Source organism: Choloepus didactylus, chromosome 16 (assembly GCF_015220235.1).
Source record: "Choloepus didactylus isolate mChoDid1 chromosome 16, mChoDid1.pri, whole genome shotgun sequence".
NCBI lineage: Eukaryota > Metazoa > Chordata > Mammalia > Pilosa > Megalonychidae > Choloepus > Choloepus didactylus.
In genome coordinates, this window is record NC_051322.1 from 48,387,693 (window position 1) to 48,406,824 (window position 19,132).

A 19,132-nucleotide genomic window follows, 5' to 3' on the forward strand; every position below is an offset into this window, starting at 1 on the left:
GGACTGGGCTTGTGTGTCTGGATATGCATGGGGATCTAACACTGCTGTGTTTGTATAGTCTGTCCCTGGTGGGAGGGATGCCAGCCACTGCCTCTGGGCACCTCCCAAACTGTGTGGGATTGCGTGAGAGGGAGCAAAGAGGATTGGCTGGTCTGGGTTGAAGTTTCCTACCTGATATTTTTCTTTCTTCAATTCAGCATTTGTGGAATCTTTCTCCTGTCTCAGCCTTCCTCCGGAGTTCTAAAATTTGTTGTCGTTGTTGTTGTTTTCATTGAATCTCTGGGGAGGGTGTTCCAGGGGATGTCTTACATCATCATGTTGATCTTGCCTACTTTTTAATTGGGTTGTTTCCTTATTGAGTTTTAAGAGTTCTTTGTATATTTTTAGATATAATTCCTTTATCAGATATGTACTTTGCAAATATTTTCTCCCAGTTAAAGGCTTATCTTTTCATTCTCTTAAAAGTATCTTTTACAGAGCAAAAGTTTAATTTCCATGAAGTACAACTTATCAACTTTTTCTTTCATGGGTTATATGTTTGATGTTTTAAAAGTCAGGATTTTTTTTTTTTTTTTAATAATTTTAAAGAATACATTTGTGCTAGGAAATAATAACAATGTCTTGCTTAGATTCTAGGTAGAACAAGAGGAAACCAGAATCCTGTAAATGGTAATTGTGTTGGCTCCCCGAGAGTATTTTCTATGAATAATTTCGTCAATATAGCCCAATACATAATGTTTAGAAAACTGCTGTTTTCTTATATTCAGGATCACATTCCATGGTAGATTTTTTTTTTTAACTACATACATTCATTACAGGCCCATTAAATATATGATAGGAGGTTGCTTTTTAAAAGGAGCTTCTACCTTAAACTTAAAGTGTACCAATTATTTGCAGTAACTAACAAGTAGATCCTGAAATTTTTATGGAAATACATAAGACCTATAATAACCAAAACAATTTTGAAAAATAACAAAGTTGGAAGACTTACTTCTTGATTTTAAAACTTACAAGGTTACAGTTATCAAGACAGTATGGTATTCGTATAAGGATAAGCATATAGGTCAGTGGAAAAGAACTGAGGACTGAAATAAAACCATATAATTTTGGTCAACGATTTTCAACAAAGGTGCCAAGTGAATTCTTTGGGGAAAGGATAGCCTTTTAAACAAATTGTACTGGGATAACTGGATATCCACGTGAAAACAGATGAACTTAGACTCTTAGCTCACACCTTACAGAAAAATTAACCCAAATGGCTCATAGACTTAAATATTAAGAGCAAAAACTATAAACTTTTAGGGGAAAAAAAAAAATCTTCAAGATCTTGGGTTAGGCAATGATTTCTTAGATATGACACTAAATGCACAGTCCATGAAAGAAACAATTCATCAATTGGACCTCATCAAAATTTAAAATTTTGGCATTTCAAGACACCATTAAGAAAATGAAAGAATGTGCTAAGATAATTTTAACTTATAAAATATGGTATACATCAACAGTTCCTCACTAAGCGTGGTCCATGAACTCTGGGGTGGGGAGCTGTAGTTCTCTGAAAAACTTCAGGGGGGTCTGTGAGGTCAAAAATATTTTCAAAATAATACTAAGACATTTATTTGTCTTTCTCACCATATTGACATTTGCACTGCCAGTGCCTTAGCAGGAATCAAGACAAGAGCACCCAGTGTCCTAGTTACTATCTTCTTCACCATTATGCACTCAGTATAGTAAAAGAACACAGAAACTTTACTTACAAATGCCCTGAATGAAAGAAGCAGAGGAAACTTTAATTGTATTAAAATTTGACCCTTATGTATCTTTTTAATATTGTTTGATGAAATGGGAAGTACACACAAAGCACTTCTGCATAATAATGTAGTGGCTATCCTAAAGAAATGTATTTGTGCAAGTGTTTTGAGTTGTGAGCTCAAAACTGCTGTTTTTCATGTCACAGCCATTTTTTTCCTTTAAAGAAAGACTGACAAGCCATGTTAATTCAGTCTCGTGTATTTGGCAGACATTTTCTCAAAAAAATGAATGAAGTGAGCCTATCACACTTCAGGGAAAACTATTTGTCACCAACTATAAAATTTGAGGTTTTAAGTGAAGATTAGAATTTTTGAAAAGTTACAGTGAACTTCTCAGCTTCCAGAATTTTAAAGACTGGTAAGATCAATGGTGATGTTATATTAACATCGTATGATATATTAAATATGTGTTAACATTTGAAAGAGCTGCATAACTCATATGTTCCAACTGACCAATGCACAGTTACAAAACCATGCATAAAAGATTCAAAGTGCAAGACAAACCAATGGATCTTACTGTAACTGTATATACAGTCTATTGACATAGTTTCAGATTGCAACTAACTTTTAAGAAACTACCATTTATTGAGTTTTGGTATAGTATCAAATATCCAATTATCTAAAGAAGGTTATTAAGCTACTCCTCCCTTTTCTCCCATTATCTGACTAAATTTTTTTCATATCCTTCAACCAAAACATATCCAACAGATTGAATGAAGAAGCAGAGATAAGACTCCAACTGTCTTCCATTAAGCTGGATATTAAAGAGATTTGCAAAAAGGCCAAATAATGTTAACATTGCAAAATAAGTTTTCTTCCAGAGACCATGGTTTCTCCATGTAAACTGGTGGCTAAGAACCAGGAATGTTAAAAATAAAAGTGGGTTAAGTAAATTTCTCATAATAAATCCTGGGCATACATTTCATTACAAAGTGATCATCAGCTGATAGTTCATTATGAAGATTATTCTTGAAAATGTATTATTCCTTATTTAGAATTTCTCATTCTTTGGGATATTTGTACTTCTTACAGTGTCTTAAATCTTCATACAAAAATAGTTGAAGCTAGCAAATAAAGACTAATACCCCTTTAGGTATGTTAGATATTCTAGAAAAAAGGAAGAAAAGAAAAAGAAACATTCCAGACTTTCCTGGTAGGATTTTACAGAGACTGAAGTAAGACCTGCCAGATATTAATACAACTGGTAGATCTGTACTGAATATACAGTAATTGTAAAGACAATAGGCTCCTTTCCAAGCCTGTATTAACCCATTTAGTCTTCACAACTATTCACTGAGGTGAGAGGCTAATTTGTTCAATATACACAAGTGTTAACCTGCAAAATCTCAAAACCAGATTGTTTTGAAATCACACCATTTCAAAAAACTATGCTGTAGTTTTAAATGTTGCTGGAAGTCCCCCAGTAGAGATCCATTTACTCCCTCTTTTGCGTCCCCTTAGTTCCAACTGGCAGTTATTGACTCTATTCCCAGAAAATAAACTCCTTATATACTTTATTAAAATCCCATCCCTACAAAAATGCCCTGAAAAGAACATCCCATACGGAGCTTATGGAACAGGTTAGGCAAGAGCATTTGGTTAGACACTTTACCCAGCTTTCTTTGGTTATTACAAGGAGATGAGCCAGTTTTTACCCTAGATTTTGCCTAGATTTGGCATCCCTAGATGCCAACATGTGAAAGAGTAACTTGAAATACATTTAATACAAATTTCAAAAAACATATTAAAAAGCAATTCTGGACTACTAAGCTTTTCTGACGTGGACAAAACACAAATTCTCACAGGGAGCCGCTGACTAAAAGAAAAAACAGACAAAAATTGAAAATATTGTGCAAAAGGAGCTAGAAATAAAAACATACCATGGCTACATTTATGTAAATATTAAAGCAGGCAAAACAATCTGGTGCTCAAGGAAGGAGAGGGGTGATTGGGAATTCTGATTGGAAGTAGGAATAAGGGGACTTACAGGATTCTAGAAATATTTTTTTCTTATCTAAGAGCTGATTATTCAGGTTATGTTCAGTTTGTGCATTTTCAGTATTAGGGACCATTATTGCCCATTTAGGCAGATATGGAATTTCTCCCCCCTCTTGTCTCATATAACTCACCTGATTATTAGTCTCCTCATTTGCCCCGTCCCCCACCCTGCTCATCTAGAAGTCTGCAACGCGTCTTTCACCACTATATTCTTCAGAATTCCTGTTACATAGGAAATTGTATGGTACGGATTAATACAAAGTTTGTCAATCAAGCATGTAATGGAATACACACATGTATCATTTATCTTCCCCATTAAGGGTGGAAAAGAGTGTGCCAACTATCCTCTCTTGATCCCAGGATTGGAAAGCTGCTGTAGAGGGTGGGCTATCATACCCATTTTCCTGAAGTTCCTATAGCCTCCTTTTAATCCCTTAACATAACTAATCTCCATTCCCTGTTTTTAATCAAAATTTTACTGCATAATTAGAAAATTATAGTGCACATTAAATGTTATAGTGGAATGAGCACTTTATATTTCTATAATTTTTACACTACATATATTTACATGTCTTCCGGGTCACACCTTTTTTACATATACTAAGATGTCACCCACATAAAAGGTTCATTCTTTATTTGAAAAGCAGCCCTGAAGAGCTTCTGTAAGTTCACTGAAGATCGTAACACTTACTAAAGCAGCCAAAAAAGTATATAACATTACATTAGGCAATATGTTCTTATGCCCCTAATATGTCTTGCTTAAGGGTAATTTTTCCATATAAAAGTGGTTTGTTAACCAATCCAGTTATTAATTAGCTTTCTGCATGGCCAGTAACAGGGCTTAAAAATTTTGCTGCATGAACCCTTCATAAAATACTTTATAAATTAACATTTGAAATAAATATAAAATAGGAGAAATCTACCACATGCTGATGCTATATGCTGGATTTAACTTTATAAACCTATCTATTTTAAGGGGGGGGGGGGAGGTTATCTCCAACATGTCTTTCAGGAGTGAGCTATGGGAATTAAATGTTATGTTTGCCCCTAGACAAAATTTTAATTAGACACGCAAGTAGGAGAAAACCACTTTTAATTGAAAAAATAAAGCAACACATCTGAAATAAAATTAACAGCATGAACTATAATTTGTTGAAGGAAATAGCTTTACTAAGTAAGGTAAAATGAAATTTCGGTATTTAACTATCAATACAGTTTCTCTCCTTTATCATGCCTCAGCTATTGACAATATTAAAAATAAGGACTTTTTTCATGAATTTAAACTGTAAATCTGTAAAGCCTGTCTCTATTCCCAATCCATTAACAAAAGGAGGGGGAATTTTAAACATTCACTTCCACACTCAGGAGTTCTCAGATAACAACAAATAAAGTCAGTATTTTCCTTATGAAAAAAGCTTTAAAGAAACCACAAGACTATTGATATTTAACTCATCCACAATACTTCAAAACACAATTCATCAAGAAAATTTCTACCACAGTTTGCCTTTAAGAAACTTCTCAAACCCCAAAATAGTTTGATTTGACATACTGAAAGTATTAAACTTTGAAAGAAACTAAAAATATTGCTTTAAACTGGAAAAAAAAATTTATGGTCCAAAAGTCTCCTTTGAAAAATCGTTTACTAAACAGCTATTCTTAAAAATTACCCTCATGTAATTGCAGAGAAAATATTCAAGCACATAGTAAAAATCAATCTTTAGAATGACAGATCCAAGGCATGTTCATCTGTAAGTATGGTTTTGGGGGGTTTTTTTTTTTTGGTGATTGTTATTACTATTGATAAATAGTCATTACTGACTGGCCAAAAAGGTTTTTACAAAACTCCACTTCCAAAATTAATGTTTTTATTAAATAAAGTTAAAAATGTTCATCGTAGAAAAGTCAAAAAGGGTTTTAACAAAACCAAAATACACTTTTTATACAATATATGTATGTATTAGCAGCACACTACTTCTGAGATTTTCCTTTACCTTCTTTTAGTTATTTATTTTAAAGAAAGCCTAAACAATGTATATTAGTATGGAATGTCAGCAAATCCACTCTTCATCCTTTCGTCTGGGATTTGGGCGTTCTAGTACAAGATAGTTTATGAGTCTCATGAATGAATGTTACGAACAAATCCGGCTTTAACTAAACAGTAGTGAAAGAGAATGGCTGGTAGAAACCAACTACTTCACGGTCACACATTATCTTATCTTTGAAAATAACAAATGAGCACCACATTAACAGGTATTGTGTGCCTGTGTGTGTGTGCGCGCGCGCGTGCGTAAACACAATTAAGGTTAGTAATAGCAGCCAAGGAGCCCACTTAGCATTTGACTATTTTTCTAAAAATTTGGTGATGTACAAAATTTTGATCGAATCAGATAAACACTTCATATTGCTTGTCTATTTTAAAAATCCTTTATGGAAATTCTGTATATAACCTGACAAACTGCATGCATATATATATGTACGTATACATCCATACATATATGTATATATACATATACATCTTTAACTTTGAAATTCTAAACTGAGAAATAATGAAGTCAAACCTCTCATGTAAATATATACAGAATATAATTTCACCAACTGAAAATATTTAATGTTTAATCTTAGCTAATCAGAAATAGTGGCTATTGAGAAATTATGAGGCCAAAGAGCTGTCTTCCAGCTTACTATATTTTAGGCTCAGAAATTGGCCACATGAACAAGATTGAAATTACCAACTGCCCACCAAAGAAATAAATTTTTCTCTTTATTACCTAATACCAAAAAGAAAACATCTTTACAATGAGCTTTCACTTTTTAAAGAGTTAAATTTATTAAAGAAATCTCACTAGTCTTCAAAAATACTAAAAGTTATATAAATACAATTTTCTTAAAGTGGAATTCTTCAGCTAGAATGAATTTTATAAAAAGTTTACTTTGGATTGTTCCATTTTACTTTGGATTGTTCCATTTAACACTTCAAGTTTCTACTCTGCATCTCTGATAACTGGCTCAGATTTGTTAGGTTTATATCAATCACATTTTTCAGAATTTGCTACTGTGTGTTACAAGTATACAATAAAGTAAATGTTAGAAACTTTACCAAATTTCAAAAGCAACATTATGAAAAATTCAAGAATATGTAACAAAAAAGATAAATGTACAACAGGGGTTTCCTTTTCACCATTACACTGGTGAAATATAATTCTTTTTTATACTTTTAAAGCTAATATAACTTTCATTTTTTAATTTATCAAGAGAATGAAGTTGTTACATGTCCCACCTTTATTTTTCAGTTAAAAAACTAAAACAATAGAGTGAATTACTTTTATTAATATACACATCAAGTTACTGAAATGATGACTTTATGTAGTTCTCCCCTTAAAGATGGCACTTGCAGGTACAAAGATGCAAAGATGTTTATGGACTTCAGATATTTACTTGGAAAGACTCTTCAACAGCAGTTTGATATTGGGTTTCCTCATCTAGCTGAAGATCCTAAAAACAATAATATTAACATGTTAATAGGGCAAATTTACCTGAATACTCAATACTATAGGCTGATTAACATTATATACACATTTCATTTATTCAGGTTACTCCATGTATTACATATATTATCCTTTAAAAGGTGATTTACATAACTTTAATTTTAAAAAGTTCAGTTGTAATTATTTATTTAGGAATAACTGATAATTAACTGAAAGGGCCACAGCAAATGAAATCTGAGGGAGTTAAGTGCCTTAGGATTATTCACTGAATGGAGATACAACTAATTGCAACCCACAATCATTGGATAAACTTGTGTCATCTCTAGAAAAGACTGCCAGATGTCTGCAGGAATACATTTTAAATAAATATTTACTAAATTAAAAGCTTCTTAACCATAACATGAAGCTAAAAACACAGCTTAATCCATCTTAGTTATAACACTACTCATCTTAAATTCTATTTGATAGCAACTGGATGTCCTATGGGTTTGCTTTAAAATATATCAGTTTCCTCCTGACAATCTCAAGTAACTAAAACTTATATTATATTCATTTTCATCAAAACAGCTTTTAGCCTTTATATTTTTTTCTATGGCAAGATAAAGCAATCTGAAAATTAGATCGTGATTCACAAAACATTCTAGTTTATCCAAATATACATTCCCCAAAGTAACCTTTCTTACAATGATAATTGAAGAATAATCTTCCATTACTTCATAAAATGCTAAAACAGAGTACATCTGAATTTTACACAGTTCTGAATTACTTTGAAATAGCATAACTAAAAGATGCAAATTCCACAAAATAAAAAAATATTTCTCAGGAAGGATCTAATTTCAACATTGGAGAGCAAACTGTAAATTCTATTCATGTCACTGCCAGAATTGCACATGCATGCCTGTGCTTGCCTGAATTGGAAAATAATTATCAGCCATTCTTTGTCAGGGATTAATCTTGAATTAGATGAACTTTTAATTTACACTGATGTTGGATAAAACACAATTTCACGATTAGTAAATGAGAATTCATCTAATTTAAAAAAAAAAGATTATGACACATTTGGGATGTAGAAATTAATCCCATGTTTTGGATCCATTTTTATTTTATGTAATTTCCCTCACTCACTCTTTTAAAGCAGGTGACTGAGGCTAACATCCACCAATTCAACCTGGCTGCCTGATAATCAAGTTCCCTCCAGTTTTTCAAAACAATGTGTTTAACATGTAGATGTGAAAAATCTATTATAGTTTAACAAGCTCATGAAAAATAATTACTACATGAGAAACGCACCTTCCTTCATATGTTATACTAATTTTAACGTAAGTAGGTACAATTTTACCTTAACAGTTTTCATATAATTTTGTTAATCTGATGGTTTGTTTCCTCTTCCTCTATCAGTATCAAATTCAACTTTTACCATTTCTGTAAACCAAAGTTCACCCTTACTTTACTAAAAACTACAGAACTTACTTTATATCTGGCATGAAACAGCTTGCTTCAAAACTCAAGTCTAGATTCAAAAAATTAATGTAAAGTTAAATTAAAAAAAATTTTTTTTTGTTAAATGGCTTTTTCTTAATCTTGAAGAATTCACTTACCACAAATTCTCCATAATCAAACTGATGTCTTTGATTTAGATGACTAACGAAATTTCTAGTAATCTGGCTAGGATCTCCCCAAGGAAGAGACACACAAATAGGACATGTCTAAGAAAAAGAGATTGAAATAAAACATGAAAATAATAAAATGTAAATATTTGAGGGTATTTAAATAACACAGGCTATGTTATGTAAAATATCTACAGGAAAAGCTTTAAGGACCAATTTCTGTGCCTAGTTCATTCCCCAACCAAATTATCTTAGATAAATCACATTTACCTAACAAAGCACCAAAAAAGGAGAGCTCTTAACATTCTACTTCTTTTTAAATCTCCAATTACACAACTGTTTCAATAGAAACACAATATCCAGCCTTTAATAATACCTATTATAATGAAAGTTATCATTAATTGACCTCCTACAATGTAACTGGTAGGTACTCATTTAATTCACATGTGATATAATTACCTGCATTTCATTTATAAGTAAAACAAAAATGAAGTAAACTTTAAGCTGTATCCTTAAGGTTTTAAGTGAATTTTTAAATGTGAATATATAACATACTGAAATGAAAACAAATTTGGTAATCCTATATAAAATAAAAGCAATAAGTGAAATCTATTAGATATGAGAGATTTTTCCTGGAGCTGTCTTTGGCCCTGAATGTGTTTACGTAACAGCAACTGACCCTCTTTTAATGAGCAAAGTTACAGATGTCTCTCCCTTAGTCCTATGCAAGAGTTTACGGGCTTCCTCAATAGTTACTGGCATATGCTTTCATAATTTTTTCTAAGTAAATCTACTAGGACAAGTTAGAAATATCTACAGCCCTTATTTTATTTATAATATTTTCCTTCTCTTCTTATTCTTCAAAAAATTTACATATCTATATGTTCAGCTGAAACTAAAAGTATCTCTTCCAACTGTTTATCATGTTCCATCCGCAGATGAATCCACTTACCTCTGAAATTCATGTTCCAAATTGGCAGTTATATGACCATTAACACAATGCTGGAGTCCTGCGCTATCTCCCTCATTCATCAAAAAGGTCTCACCACTCTTTTTACACTCAAAAGTTACATCAAGAAGGATCATACATATAACTATCATTTTCTCCCCTTCTTTGCTATATGCATTCATATCCTAGATCCTAAAAAAATACAATTAAAAACACTACTGGCTTTATTCTTACATGTATGTGTTTTCACTGGCAGCAGAACTACCTAACCAAATCCATATAGAGCAAGAAACTGAGAGTCACCAATAGAGTTAAGTCCTGTTACTTCTTGGTGATGAATTCTTGATTCATCTTTCATTACTTCCCTCTTCACAAGGCTATTCTCTGACATTACCCACACAATAAGCATCACCCTTTTAATCATGTGAGCTACCGGAATTTTAAATATCTCACTTTGCTATACAGACATGAATCATTTATTGATTAAAAAACAAAAAAACTACCTTATCGATAATGCCCCTGCCAAAATTTAAATAAATTAAACAAATGGAACAGCATGGATTAATCTAAACAGAAAACTGTCTTAAACATGCGTACTTACCACAGGAACTATCTGAAATAGGTGATTGCTGTTACAATGATCCAGTAAACGCTGTCTGGTAAAATTTGATTCTTGACACAACGGACACTTAAAGGTGGGATGCCCAGAACTATAAAGCAATTTTAAATGAAGTATACTTATATCAAAATCATGATGCTCAACTATTTTTTGACCAATTGTTATGTCATTTCTTTTAAAATAACCTGTTATAATTATTATACAATACAAGGAATACATTCTCAATTCACAGTGCCCTTTGTGTCTCAGTAAATTTTTTCACAATGCCTCCATGCAACAAAACAAAAAAACCTAACAGGTCCATTTATTAAGTAGTTAGGTCCAAATAACTTGATTATACTAGTTCAGGTGGTGGTCCCTTGATAATTTAAAATATCCTGTGGTGATCCAGTTTTGAAAGCCCGTATCTAAAAATTAAACTGCTTAAAAGACTTTGAACAATATATCTTTAGTATATCCCAGTCCCTAGGACCCTAACATACAAAACCACTCATAAAAGTGAAAATCTAAAGCAATGATCACCAGAATGAAATATTTCAAAACAGTTTGGCAATCATACATTTTAATGTTTCTGAATTTCAGCCAAGGGATACTTCAATATTGACAACTCTACCTAAATCATGCGTGGAGAAAAACTGACTGCAGTGAAAGAGTACAGGTAAACTCTTCTAATTTAATGTTTGTTTCCTGAAGCAACTTGTACTTTTTATTCCTAAATTGCTAATAGCTACTTTAGATGGTGCGTTAACTGAATGAAAAAGTTTACCTTTTACTTTAAAAAGCCCTTATTTGATAAAGTGATAAATATTATTTAATAAAGTAGCAGAATTTTTCAAAAGCTTACCTTGTATTCTCTTGATAAGTTTCTGTGTTATCAGATGTGGACGTTTCACTCCTATTACTTAAGAAGCAGAGGGGGAAAAATGTTAATGAAGTTTTAATGTATTTTATTACATTCATTAACTTGGGAGCAATGTCATCAACATGGCATCCCCTACAAAAGTCTACTCACAGAATCAGCTAATAGAAGGACAAACCCCACTTGCTTAGAACTCAAGAAGATCACAGAGACTGAAGAAGGACTCCACAAACACTGAATTAAAGAAAAAGAAAAATATTCTCCAACTACAGGTAGGAAATTGCCATCCTGGACCCATCTACCTCATTCAGTTCCACACAGCTTGGGAGTTGTGCAGAGGCAGGATGGTCTGGGACTCTCCCATCATGGATGCCACTCACAGCAGTGAGTCAGAACCCCACATCTATCAAGTCCACAGAGGTCAGACGAACACAAGCCAGTAAGTCGTGATGCGCAGAGAAGGGGATCCAGGGGAGGGGGGCAAGACCACGCCAAGAAGTGCACCCACTTGATCCAGTGTATGCTGACTGGACCACCTATACAGAAAACTGACTTTTCTGGAGTGACCCACCTTCCTGAACTGACCCCATTTGGCTCCCTGGGGTGGGATGCCCTAATAGAGAAGAAACTGGAGGCACAAAAGATTCACAGAAAAAAATTAAAGTGGCGGGGCCGGGCAGTTAAAATGAACTGCTATACGAAAGGACAGGTCTCGGGACAAAAGTGTAAGGAAAGGGGCCCTGAGTGAGGGAGATAATTTAAAGAAATCATAGGAACTGGGGAGAAAATGCTACACAAAAAGGACTATAAAGCCACTCACAGCAGCCAAGTTAGAACCCCAAGCATATCCAGGCACAGGAATCCAAATCCAAAGAGACCCTGGGAGGGACAAAAACTGCTGATGATTGCTGCATACAAAAGTGCCCAAAGGTGGGGGTTGGGGTGGGGGGGAACCACGGTAAACTGGCTGGCAAGGTACGCGCTCACATTCAATCCAGACTTCTGTAGTGACACACCCTTCCGGAATGACACCATATGGCTCCCTGGGGTGGGATACCCTAAAGGGGAAGGAACAGAGGGCAAAAAAGTCTCACAGAGAAAAAGAAAGGGGAGGTAGGATGGATTAAACTGAACTGCTTTAAGACAGTGGGGTCTAAGAAATGAAAAGTATAAAGAAAAGGAGGCACTGGGTGAGAGAGAATTTAAACAAATCATAGTAGCTGGGGAGAAAATTCTGTACAAAAACAAACAGAACAGATCAAGATTCCCAGAGAAGGAACAGCACAAAGGAACCTTTCTCCTGGAAGTGAAACAATTACACAAAAAGTACAATCTTAACATCTGTACCGCAAATCCAGGGGAAGAATCAGATGAAGAGCTGAAAAAATCTAATGTTAAGCTCAGGCTATTTTAAAGATCTAGAATAAGTTGGACGGAGGGTCAAAAAACAATCTTAACACAAAGCTAATCAACAATAAGACCATACACAAGAGAGAATCTGACCTTCAGAGTAACTCATCAAGAGAATCAGATGCCTACACGCCAGCAAAAAATTACAACCCATACTAAGAAACAGGAAAACATGGCTCAGCCAAAGGAACAAGTTAAAACTTCAGGGGAGACTCAGAGTTGGAACAACTAATCAAAGATGTTCAAACATTATCTTGGAGATAAAGGAAAATATAAAGAGATGAAGATATTAAGACAATGTGTGAGCATAAAGAATTTGAAAGTATAAAAAGACACCTAACAAATTCTGGGGATGAAAGGCAAAATATTAAAGATTAAAAGCAGATTAGAGACATACAACGGCAAATAACAGGTAGAAGAAAGAATCAGCGCAAGACAATCAAAATGATACAGCCAGAAGAACTGAAAAAATTGAGCAGTGTCTCAGGGATTTGGGTGACAGCACAAAGTGCACAAGCATGTACATCATGGGTGTCCCAGAAGAGAAGGGAAAAGGAGCAGAAAGAGTATTTGAAGAAATAATGGCGAAAAACTTCCCAATTCTTATGAAAGACATGAATATACATGTCTAAGTGGCACAATATACTCCAAACAGAATAAACCCTAATAGATCAACTCCAAACCATGTACTAATCAAATGCCAAAGATAAAGACAGAATTCGGAAAGTAGGGAGAAAAAAGCAATTTGCCACATGTAAGGGATCCTCAAGTAAAACAAAGTGCTGATTTCTAATCAGGGAGGAGAGAAGGCAGTAATATAACATATTTAAGGTATCAGAGAGAAAAACTGCTAGCAAAAATTCTTTTTCAGGCAACATTATCCTTCAAATGTGAGGGTGAGTTTAAAATATTCACAAATAAATGGAAACTGAGAGAGTTGCTCAATAAAAGACCTGCCCTACCGGATTACAAAAGGGAATTCTGCATGCTGAAAAGAAAAGACAAAAGAAAGTGCCTTGGAGTACTGTGAAGAAATGAAGATTATCAGTAAGGGTAACTAAAAGGGTAAACGCAAAACCCAGAAATACTGTACTCTCAAAATACAACCCTACACTTTAATTTCTATAAGAGTCATAATACAATTGAACAAGAAAAAGGCGTATTTCCTGATACCAGATGTGCAAAATATAAAGTGGAACAAAAAACAACACAAAGAAGGGGAACAGAGGGATATAGGAACAAAGAATGTATATGATGTGAAGCTAAGTTGGTATCTTTTCAAAGTAATAGGTTATAAGATGTATGTTGTATAATAAATGCCCCAGGCTAACCATAAAGTACTGTAGAATACACAGAGGAGAAAATGAGAAAGGAATCACTCAGATACATCTCAAAAGATCAACTATACACAAAAAGAGGGGAGGCAGGGCAAGATGGCGACAGAGAGCGGTGTGGAATTTAGATAGTCCTCTAGAGCAACTAATAAATAGCCAGGAACAACTGTTGGGGGATATCCGTGACTGGACACACATCATACACCACCCCAGAATGGGTGGAATGGCTGAGATCACAGCACAGAACTGTAAGTAAAGCTCCCCAAACTATGGAGCTGGCACCCCTCCCATACTGGCAGGCCAGGCTGAGCTGAAACACTTCCCCATGGAAAAAAGTAGCAGGTTGCCTGGAGTGAGGGAAAGTAAAGCAACCAAGCTCCAACTGCAGTTTTAATTAACAAATGTGGACTACTGAATACAAGCCACAAGCACAGATAAACCAGGAGCAAGCAGGAAAGGAAGCTGAGGTTCCTCCCAGCAGAGAGGATGCAGGGCTGACAAAAAATTAAAAAAAAAAAAAAAAAAAAAAAAAATAGAGGCTCTGGAGACATTTGAGCTCAGAATACTGGAAAACAATTGCATCCCAAGAAAATGGGGCACAAAGAATTGGGTACAAACACCCGTCAACTGGCAAAACTGGGGAACAGGGGTCTGGCTCTGAACAGGAGGTTTCTCTCTTTTTTCATTTTTTTCACATTCTAAGTAGCTCATCAGAGAAAGCCTCAGGCATTTTCAGTTGTCAGTGCTGACTCAGGCAAGGGTGGAGGTTAACAGAGTCAGAGAGACAAAGGAGGAATTCAAATGGAGAAGATAACTCCTTAAAGGGTGTATCTTCCCCAAGAAAACGGGGGCAGGGCCCAGGTCAAGTGGCTGCCCTCCTTGAGAGAATTCAGACGCCTGGGTTGGGAGGCAGTGGGGACCAGAAAAAAGTTAAGTTTGGATTCTGACACCCTGGGCCTCAGGCAAGGACAGGGTCCACTGAGAATTAAAGGGACCACACCTCTTTTCCCCAGTGGGGAGCTGTGGGCTAACAAGTGCCTCCTGCTGGCAGGACAGAAAAAGCACCGAGTCTAGAGAACTCACAGAAAAGTCTGACCATCTACTGGGTCTACCCTCCAGGAAACCTGAAACTGAATACAGCCTCCTCCTGAGACACTGGCCTCTCCAGTCTGGGAAAATCTGATTGGAGTAATCAAGGAACCAGATATCAAGACAACAAAAAATTACAAAGCACACTATGAAAAACAAAAGATATGGCCCAGTCAAAGGAATAAACTTACACTTCAACTGAGATACAGGAATTGAAACTAATTATTAATCAAACAAGTCTCTTACATCAATTCAAAAATGAACAGGTTGAGGGAAAATATGTCAAGAGATGAAGGATATAAAAAAGACATAGGTGAACATAAGGAAGAACTCGAAAGTTTGAAAAAACAATTGGCAGAACTTATGGGAACAAACGCATGATACAAGAGATGAAAAACAATGGAGATACACAACTGCAGATTTGAAAAGGAAGAAGAAAAGATCTATGAGCTGGAGGACAGGACATCTGAAATGCTACACACAAAAGGACAGGGAAAAGAATAGAAAAATATGAGCAGCGTGAGGGAACTGAATGACAACATGAAGCATGTGAATGTACATGTCATGGGTGTCCCAGAAGGAGAAGAGAAGGGAAAGGGGGCAGAAGCAATAATAGAGGAAATAATCAATGAAAATTTCCCATCTCTTATGAAAGACATAAAATTACAGATCCAAGAAGTACAGCATACCCCAAACAGAACAGACCTGAATAGACCTACGCCAAGACACTTAATAATCAGATTATCAAACATCAAAGACAAAGAGAGAATCCTGAAAGCAGCAACAGAAAAGCGATCCATCACAAACAAGGGAAGCCTGATAAGACTATGTGCAGATTTCAGTAGAAACCATGGAGGCAAGGAGAAGTGGTGTGATATATTTAAGATACCAAAAGAGAAAAACCACCAACCAAGACTCCTATATCCGTCAATACTGTCCTTCAAATATGAGGAAGAAGTTTAAAATATTCTCTGACAGACAGACAATGAGACAGTTTGTGACCAAGATACCTGCTCTATAGGAAGTACTAAAGAGAATCCCACAGACAGGAAAAGACAGGAGTTGAGAGGTTTGGCACAAAATCTTGGTGATGGTAGCACAACAAGGAAAGTACACTGACCAAAGATGACTGTGAGTATGGTTGAAAGAGGAAGGTTAGGAGCATGTGGAACACCAGAAGGAAAGACGAAAGATAAAGACTGGGATTGTGTAACTCAGTGAAACCTAGAATGCTCAACAATTGTGATAAAATGTACAAATGTGTTTTTACATGAGGGAGAACAAATGAATGTCAACCTTGCAAGGTGTTAAAAATGGGGTGGTATCTGGGGGGAAAAATACAATCAATGCAAACTAGAGACTATAGTTAACAGAAACATTGTATTATGTTTCCTTTAATTTAACAAAGGCAACATACCAAAGCTAAATGCCTATAAGAAGGGGATATAAGGGAGGGGTATGGGACTTTTGGTATTGGCGATGTTGTCTGACTCTTTTATTGTACTTTAGTTTAGTTCTTTTTTTCTTTCTTTTGTCTCTCTACCTTCTTTGACTCTTCCTCCTCCTTTGTGGAAGAAATGGAGATGTCCGTATGTAGACAGCAGTGATGATAGTGAATGCATAAATACATGACTATACAGGGAACCATCGATTGTTTACTTAGGAAATAATGTATGGTGGGTGTGTGAACAAAACCCTCTTAAAGAAAAGGGTTGATGAAGAAACCTTGATGACACTGTATTGAGTGAAATAAGTCAGACACATAAAGACAAATATTGTATGGTCTCACTGATATGAACTAATTATATGTAAACTCAGACATGAAATATAGGTTACCAGAATATAGAACAAGGCTAAAGAATGGGGAGCAGTTGCTTATTATGAACAGAATGTTTAACTAGGTTAAACTTAAGTGTTTGGAAATGGACAGAGGTGATGGTAGCATGTTATTGTGAGAATAACTAACAGTGATGAATGGTGTGTGAATGTGGTGGGAAGGGGAAGCTTAGAGTCACGTATGTCACCAGAAGGAAAGTTGGAGGTTAAAAGATGGGAATGTATAAAACAGTGAATCTTGTGGTGGACAATGTCTGTGATTAACTGTACAAATATTAGAAATCTCTTTCATGAACTAGAACAAACAGATGACACTATAACTAGAAGCTAATAATAGAGGGTTATATAGGGAAAAATATATACCTATTGCAAACTATGTACTACAGTTAGTAGTATTTTAACATTCTTTCATCAACAGTTAACAAATGTACTATACCAATACTATGGGTCAATAATGGAGGGGGGGGTGAGGGGTATGGGAGGATTTGAGTTTTCTTTTTTGTTCTTATCTCTTTTCTGGAGTAATGAAAATTTTCTAAAAATTGAAAAAAAATTGTGGTGATCGATGCACAGCAGCGTGATGGCACCATGGGCAACTGATTGTTCACATACCATACAATCATCCAAAGTGCACAATCTCAATAAAATTGAGGTCCTGTCTGTGGCGATTGGTAGCAGAAGACAATGTTCCAGGACAGGAAACAGGAAAGTGGGGAAGAGGTCAACAAATAACTAAAGAAATATACAAGGCTATCACAATGGGCTTAGACTCCTAAACAGAGTCAAATTACCACATGAAAAGGTACTCTCATCAGATTCCAGGGACTGGGAACCCTACCTAATTGCCACCTGGCCATCATAGTTCTGCTGGATGTTGATCCAGACCTCTCTGAGGCCGACTAGGACACCCTATAATGAGAGGCAGCTGTCAACAGAGTGTATAGGGAGATACCTCACGAGTGCTTCCAGTTACAATGCAGCCATAAGATTATAAGAGACAAGGAGGAACTTCAAGCTGAAATGTGATTTTTCAGGCTGGATATTCAAACCACCCTCAAAGATTTTGTGCAGGAAAAAAAGGGGGGGGGGTAGTTTGGTTTCTTAGACTTTAATATAGGGTCCAAATTACCATTTTCATCCCAGGATATGACGCAACTGACGGGTATCACTCAAGACTCCAAGCCCCTCCCCTATTGACTCATCTCCTAATTATGGCATGGAAAAAGTCACATCCATCTACAGTGGCTATTACCACTAAGACAGATGCTCATTCACAAACAACTGAGTAGGCCCAACTGTAACTCAGGAAAATTGAGATACTACAGTGGAATTTATTTATTTATTTTTGTACATTCAGACAAAAGTGGCCTCAAAATTCATCTCCAACCCTGAGGAGGCCCCCCCTTTGACATGGTCATGGAAAATTTTCTTACAAGGAGTACACTTACCCTGAATTATCAGGCAGCTTTGCTTAACCTTATAAGCACAGCTCATACTATCTGTAAGGCTAATGTATGGTTAGAGCTACTCCATGAGAGGGGAACTAACATCCGTAGTCACAGATCCTCGTCTGAAGGGCTCTGCCTCCTCTTCCCACATATCAAAGTCCTAGTCCCCACCCCAAGTAGGATTACTGAAATAATTCTTAATAAACAGCTACCCCCAACAGTAACACCTTTTGCTCTTCCTTTCTCCACTATAGGTAATGATACGTTAACAAGTTGCCTAGAATAAGATCAAATCCTTGACACTCTTGGAACTGCCCTGCCAGTCAACATAAGTGCCACAATATCACCTGAAACAAGGTACTGTGGGGCTCCAGTCTGTGATCCAAGATCACCTGAAAAGGGAATCATTACATCTACCATTTCCCCATCCAATAGCCCTATTCAGCCAGTTCTTAAAGCCTCTGACAATGAAGAGCAATAAGGAAGGGCAGTTAACCATCAGTTATACCAACCTTAATTACAAGTCCCACCCATCAAAGCTCCTATTCCTAATATTATCTGGTTAATAGAAAATATACAAATGAACACAGGAGATTTCTTTGCTGTGATTGTCTTGGTCAACATGTTTTACTCACTGCCAATACCTAAAGAATCTGAACCACTGCTGCCAAGACTATGATAGATTGTCTT

At 35.6% G+C, this 19,132-nt stretch overlaps 1 protein-coding gene across 4 annotated transcripts in view; it reads right to left on the reverse strand.

The window, feature by feature from the left end:
* Positions 1–4,882: 4,882 nt before the first annotated feature.
* The window catches only part of RNF138 (ring finger protein 138), a 74,780-nt gene continuing 60,530 nt past the window's right edge, over positions 4,883–19,132 (reverse strand). For all 4 annotated transcript variants that reach the window (XM_037806376.1, XM_037806374.1, XM_037806373.1 and 1 more), the window contains 4 exons: positions 11,311–11,367; positions 10,449–10,557; positions 8,890–8,997; positions 4,883–7,298 (listed from right to left, as the gene is read on the reverse strand). In XM_037806376.1, the coding sequence (XP_037662304.1) occupies positions 7,230–7,298; positions 8,890–8,997; positions 10,449–10,557; positions 11,311–11,367 (343 nt within the window). In that variant the 3' untranslated portion in view covers positions 4,883–7,229. The remainder of the gene's footprint in view (positions 7,299–8,889; positions 8,998–10,448; positions 10,558–11,310; positions 11,368–19,132) is intronic.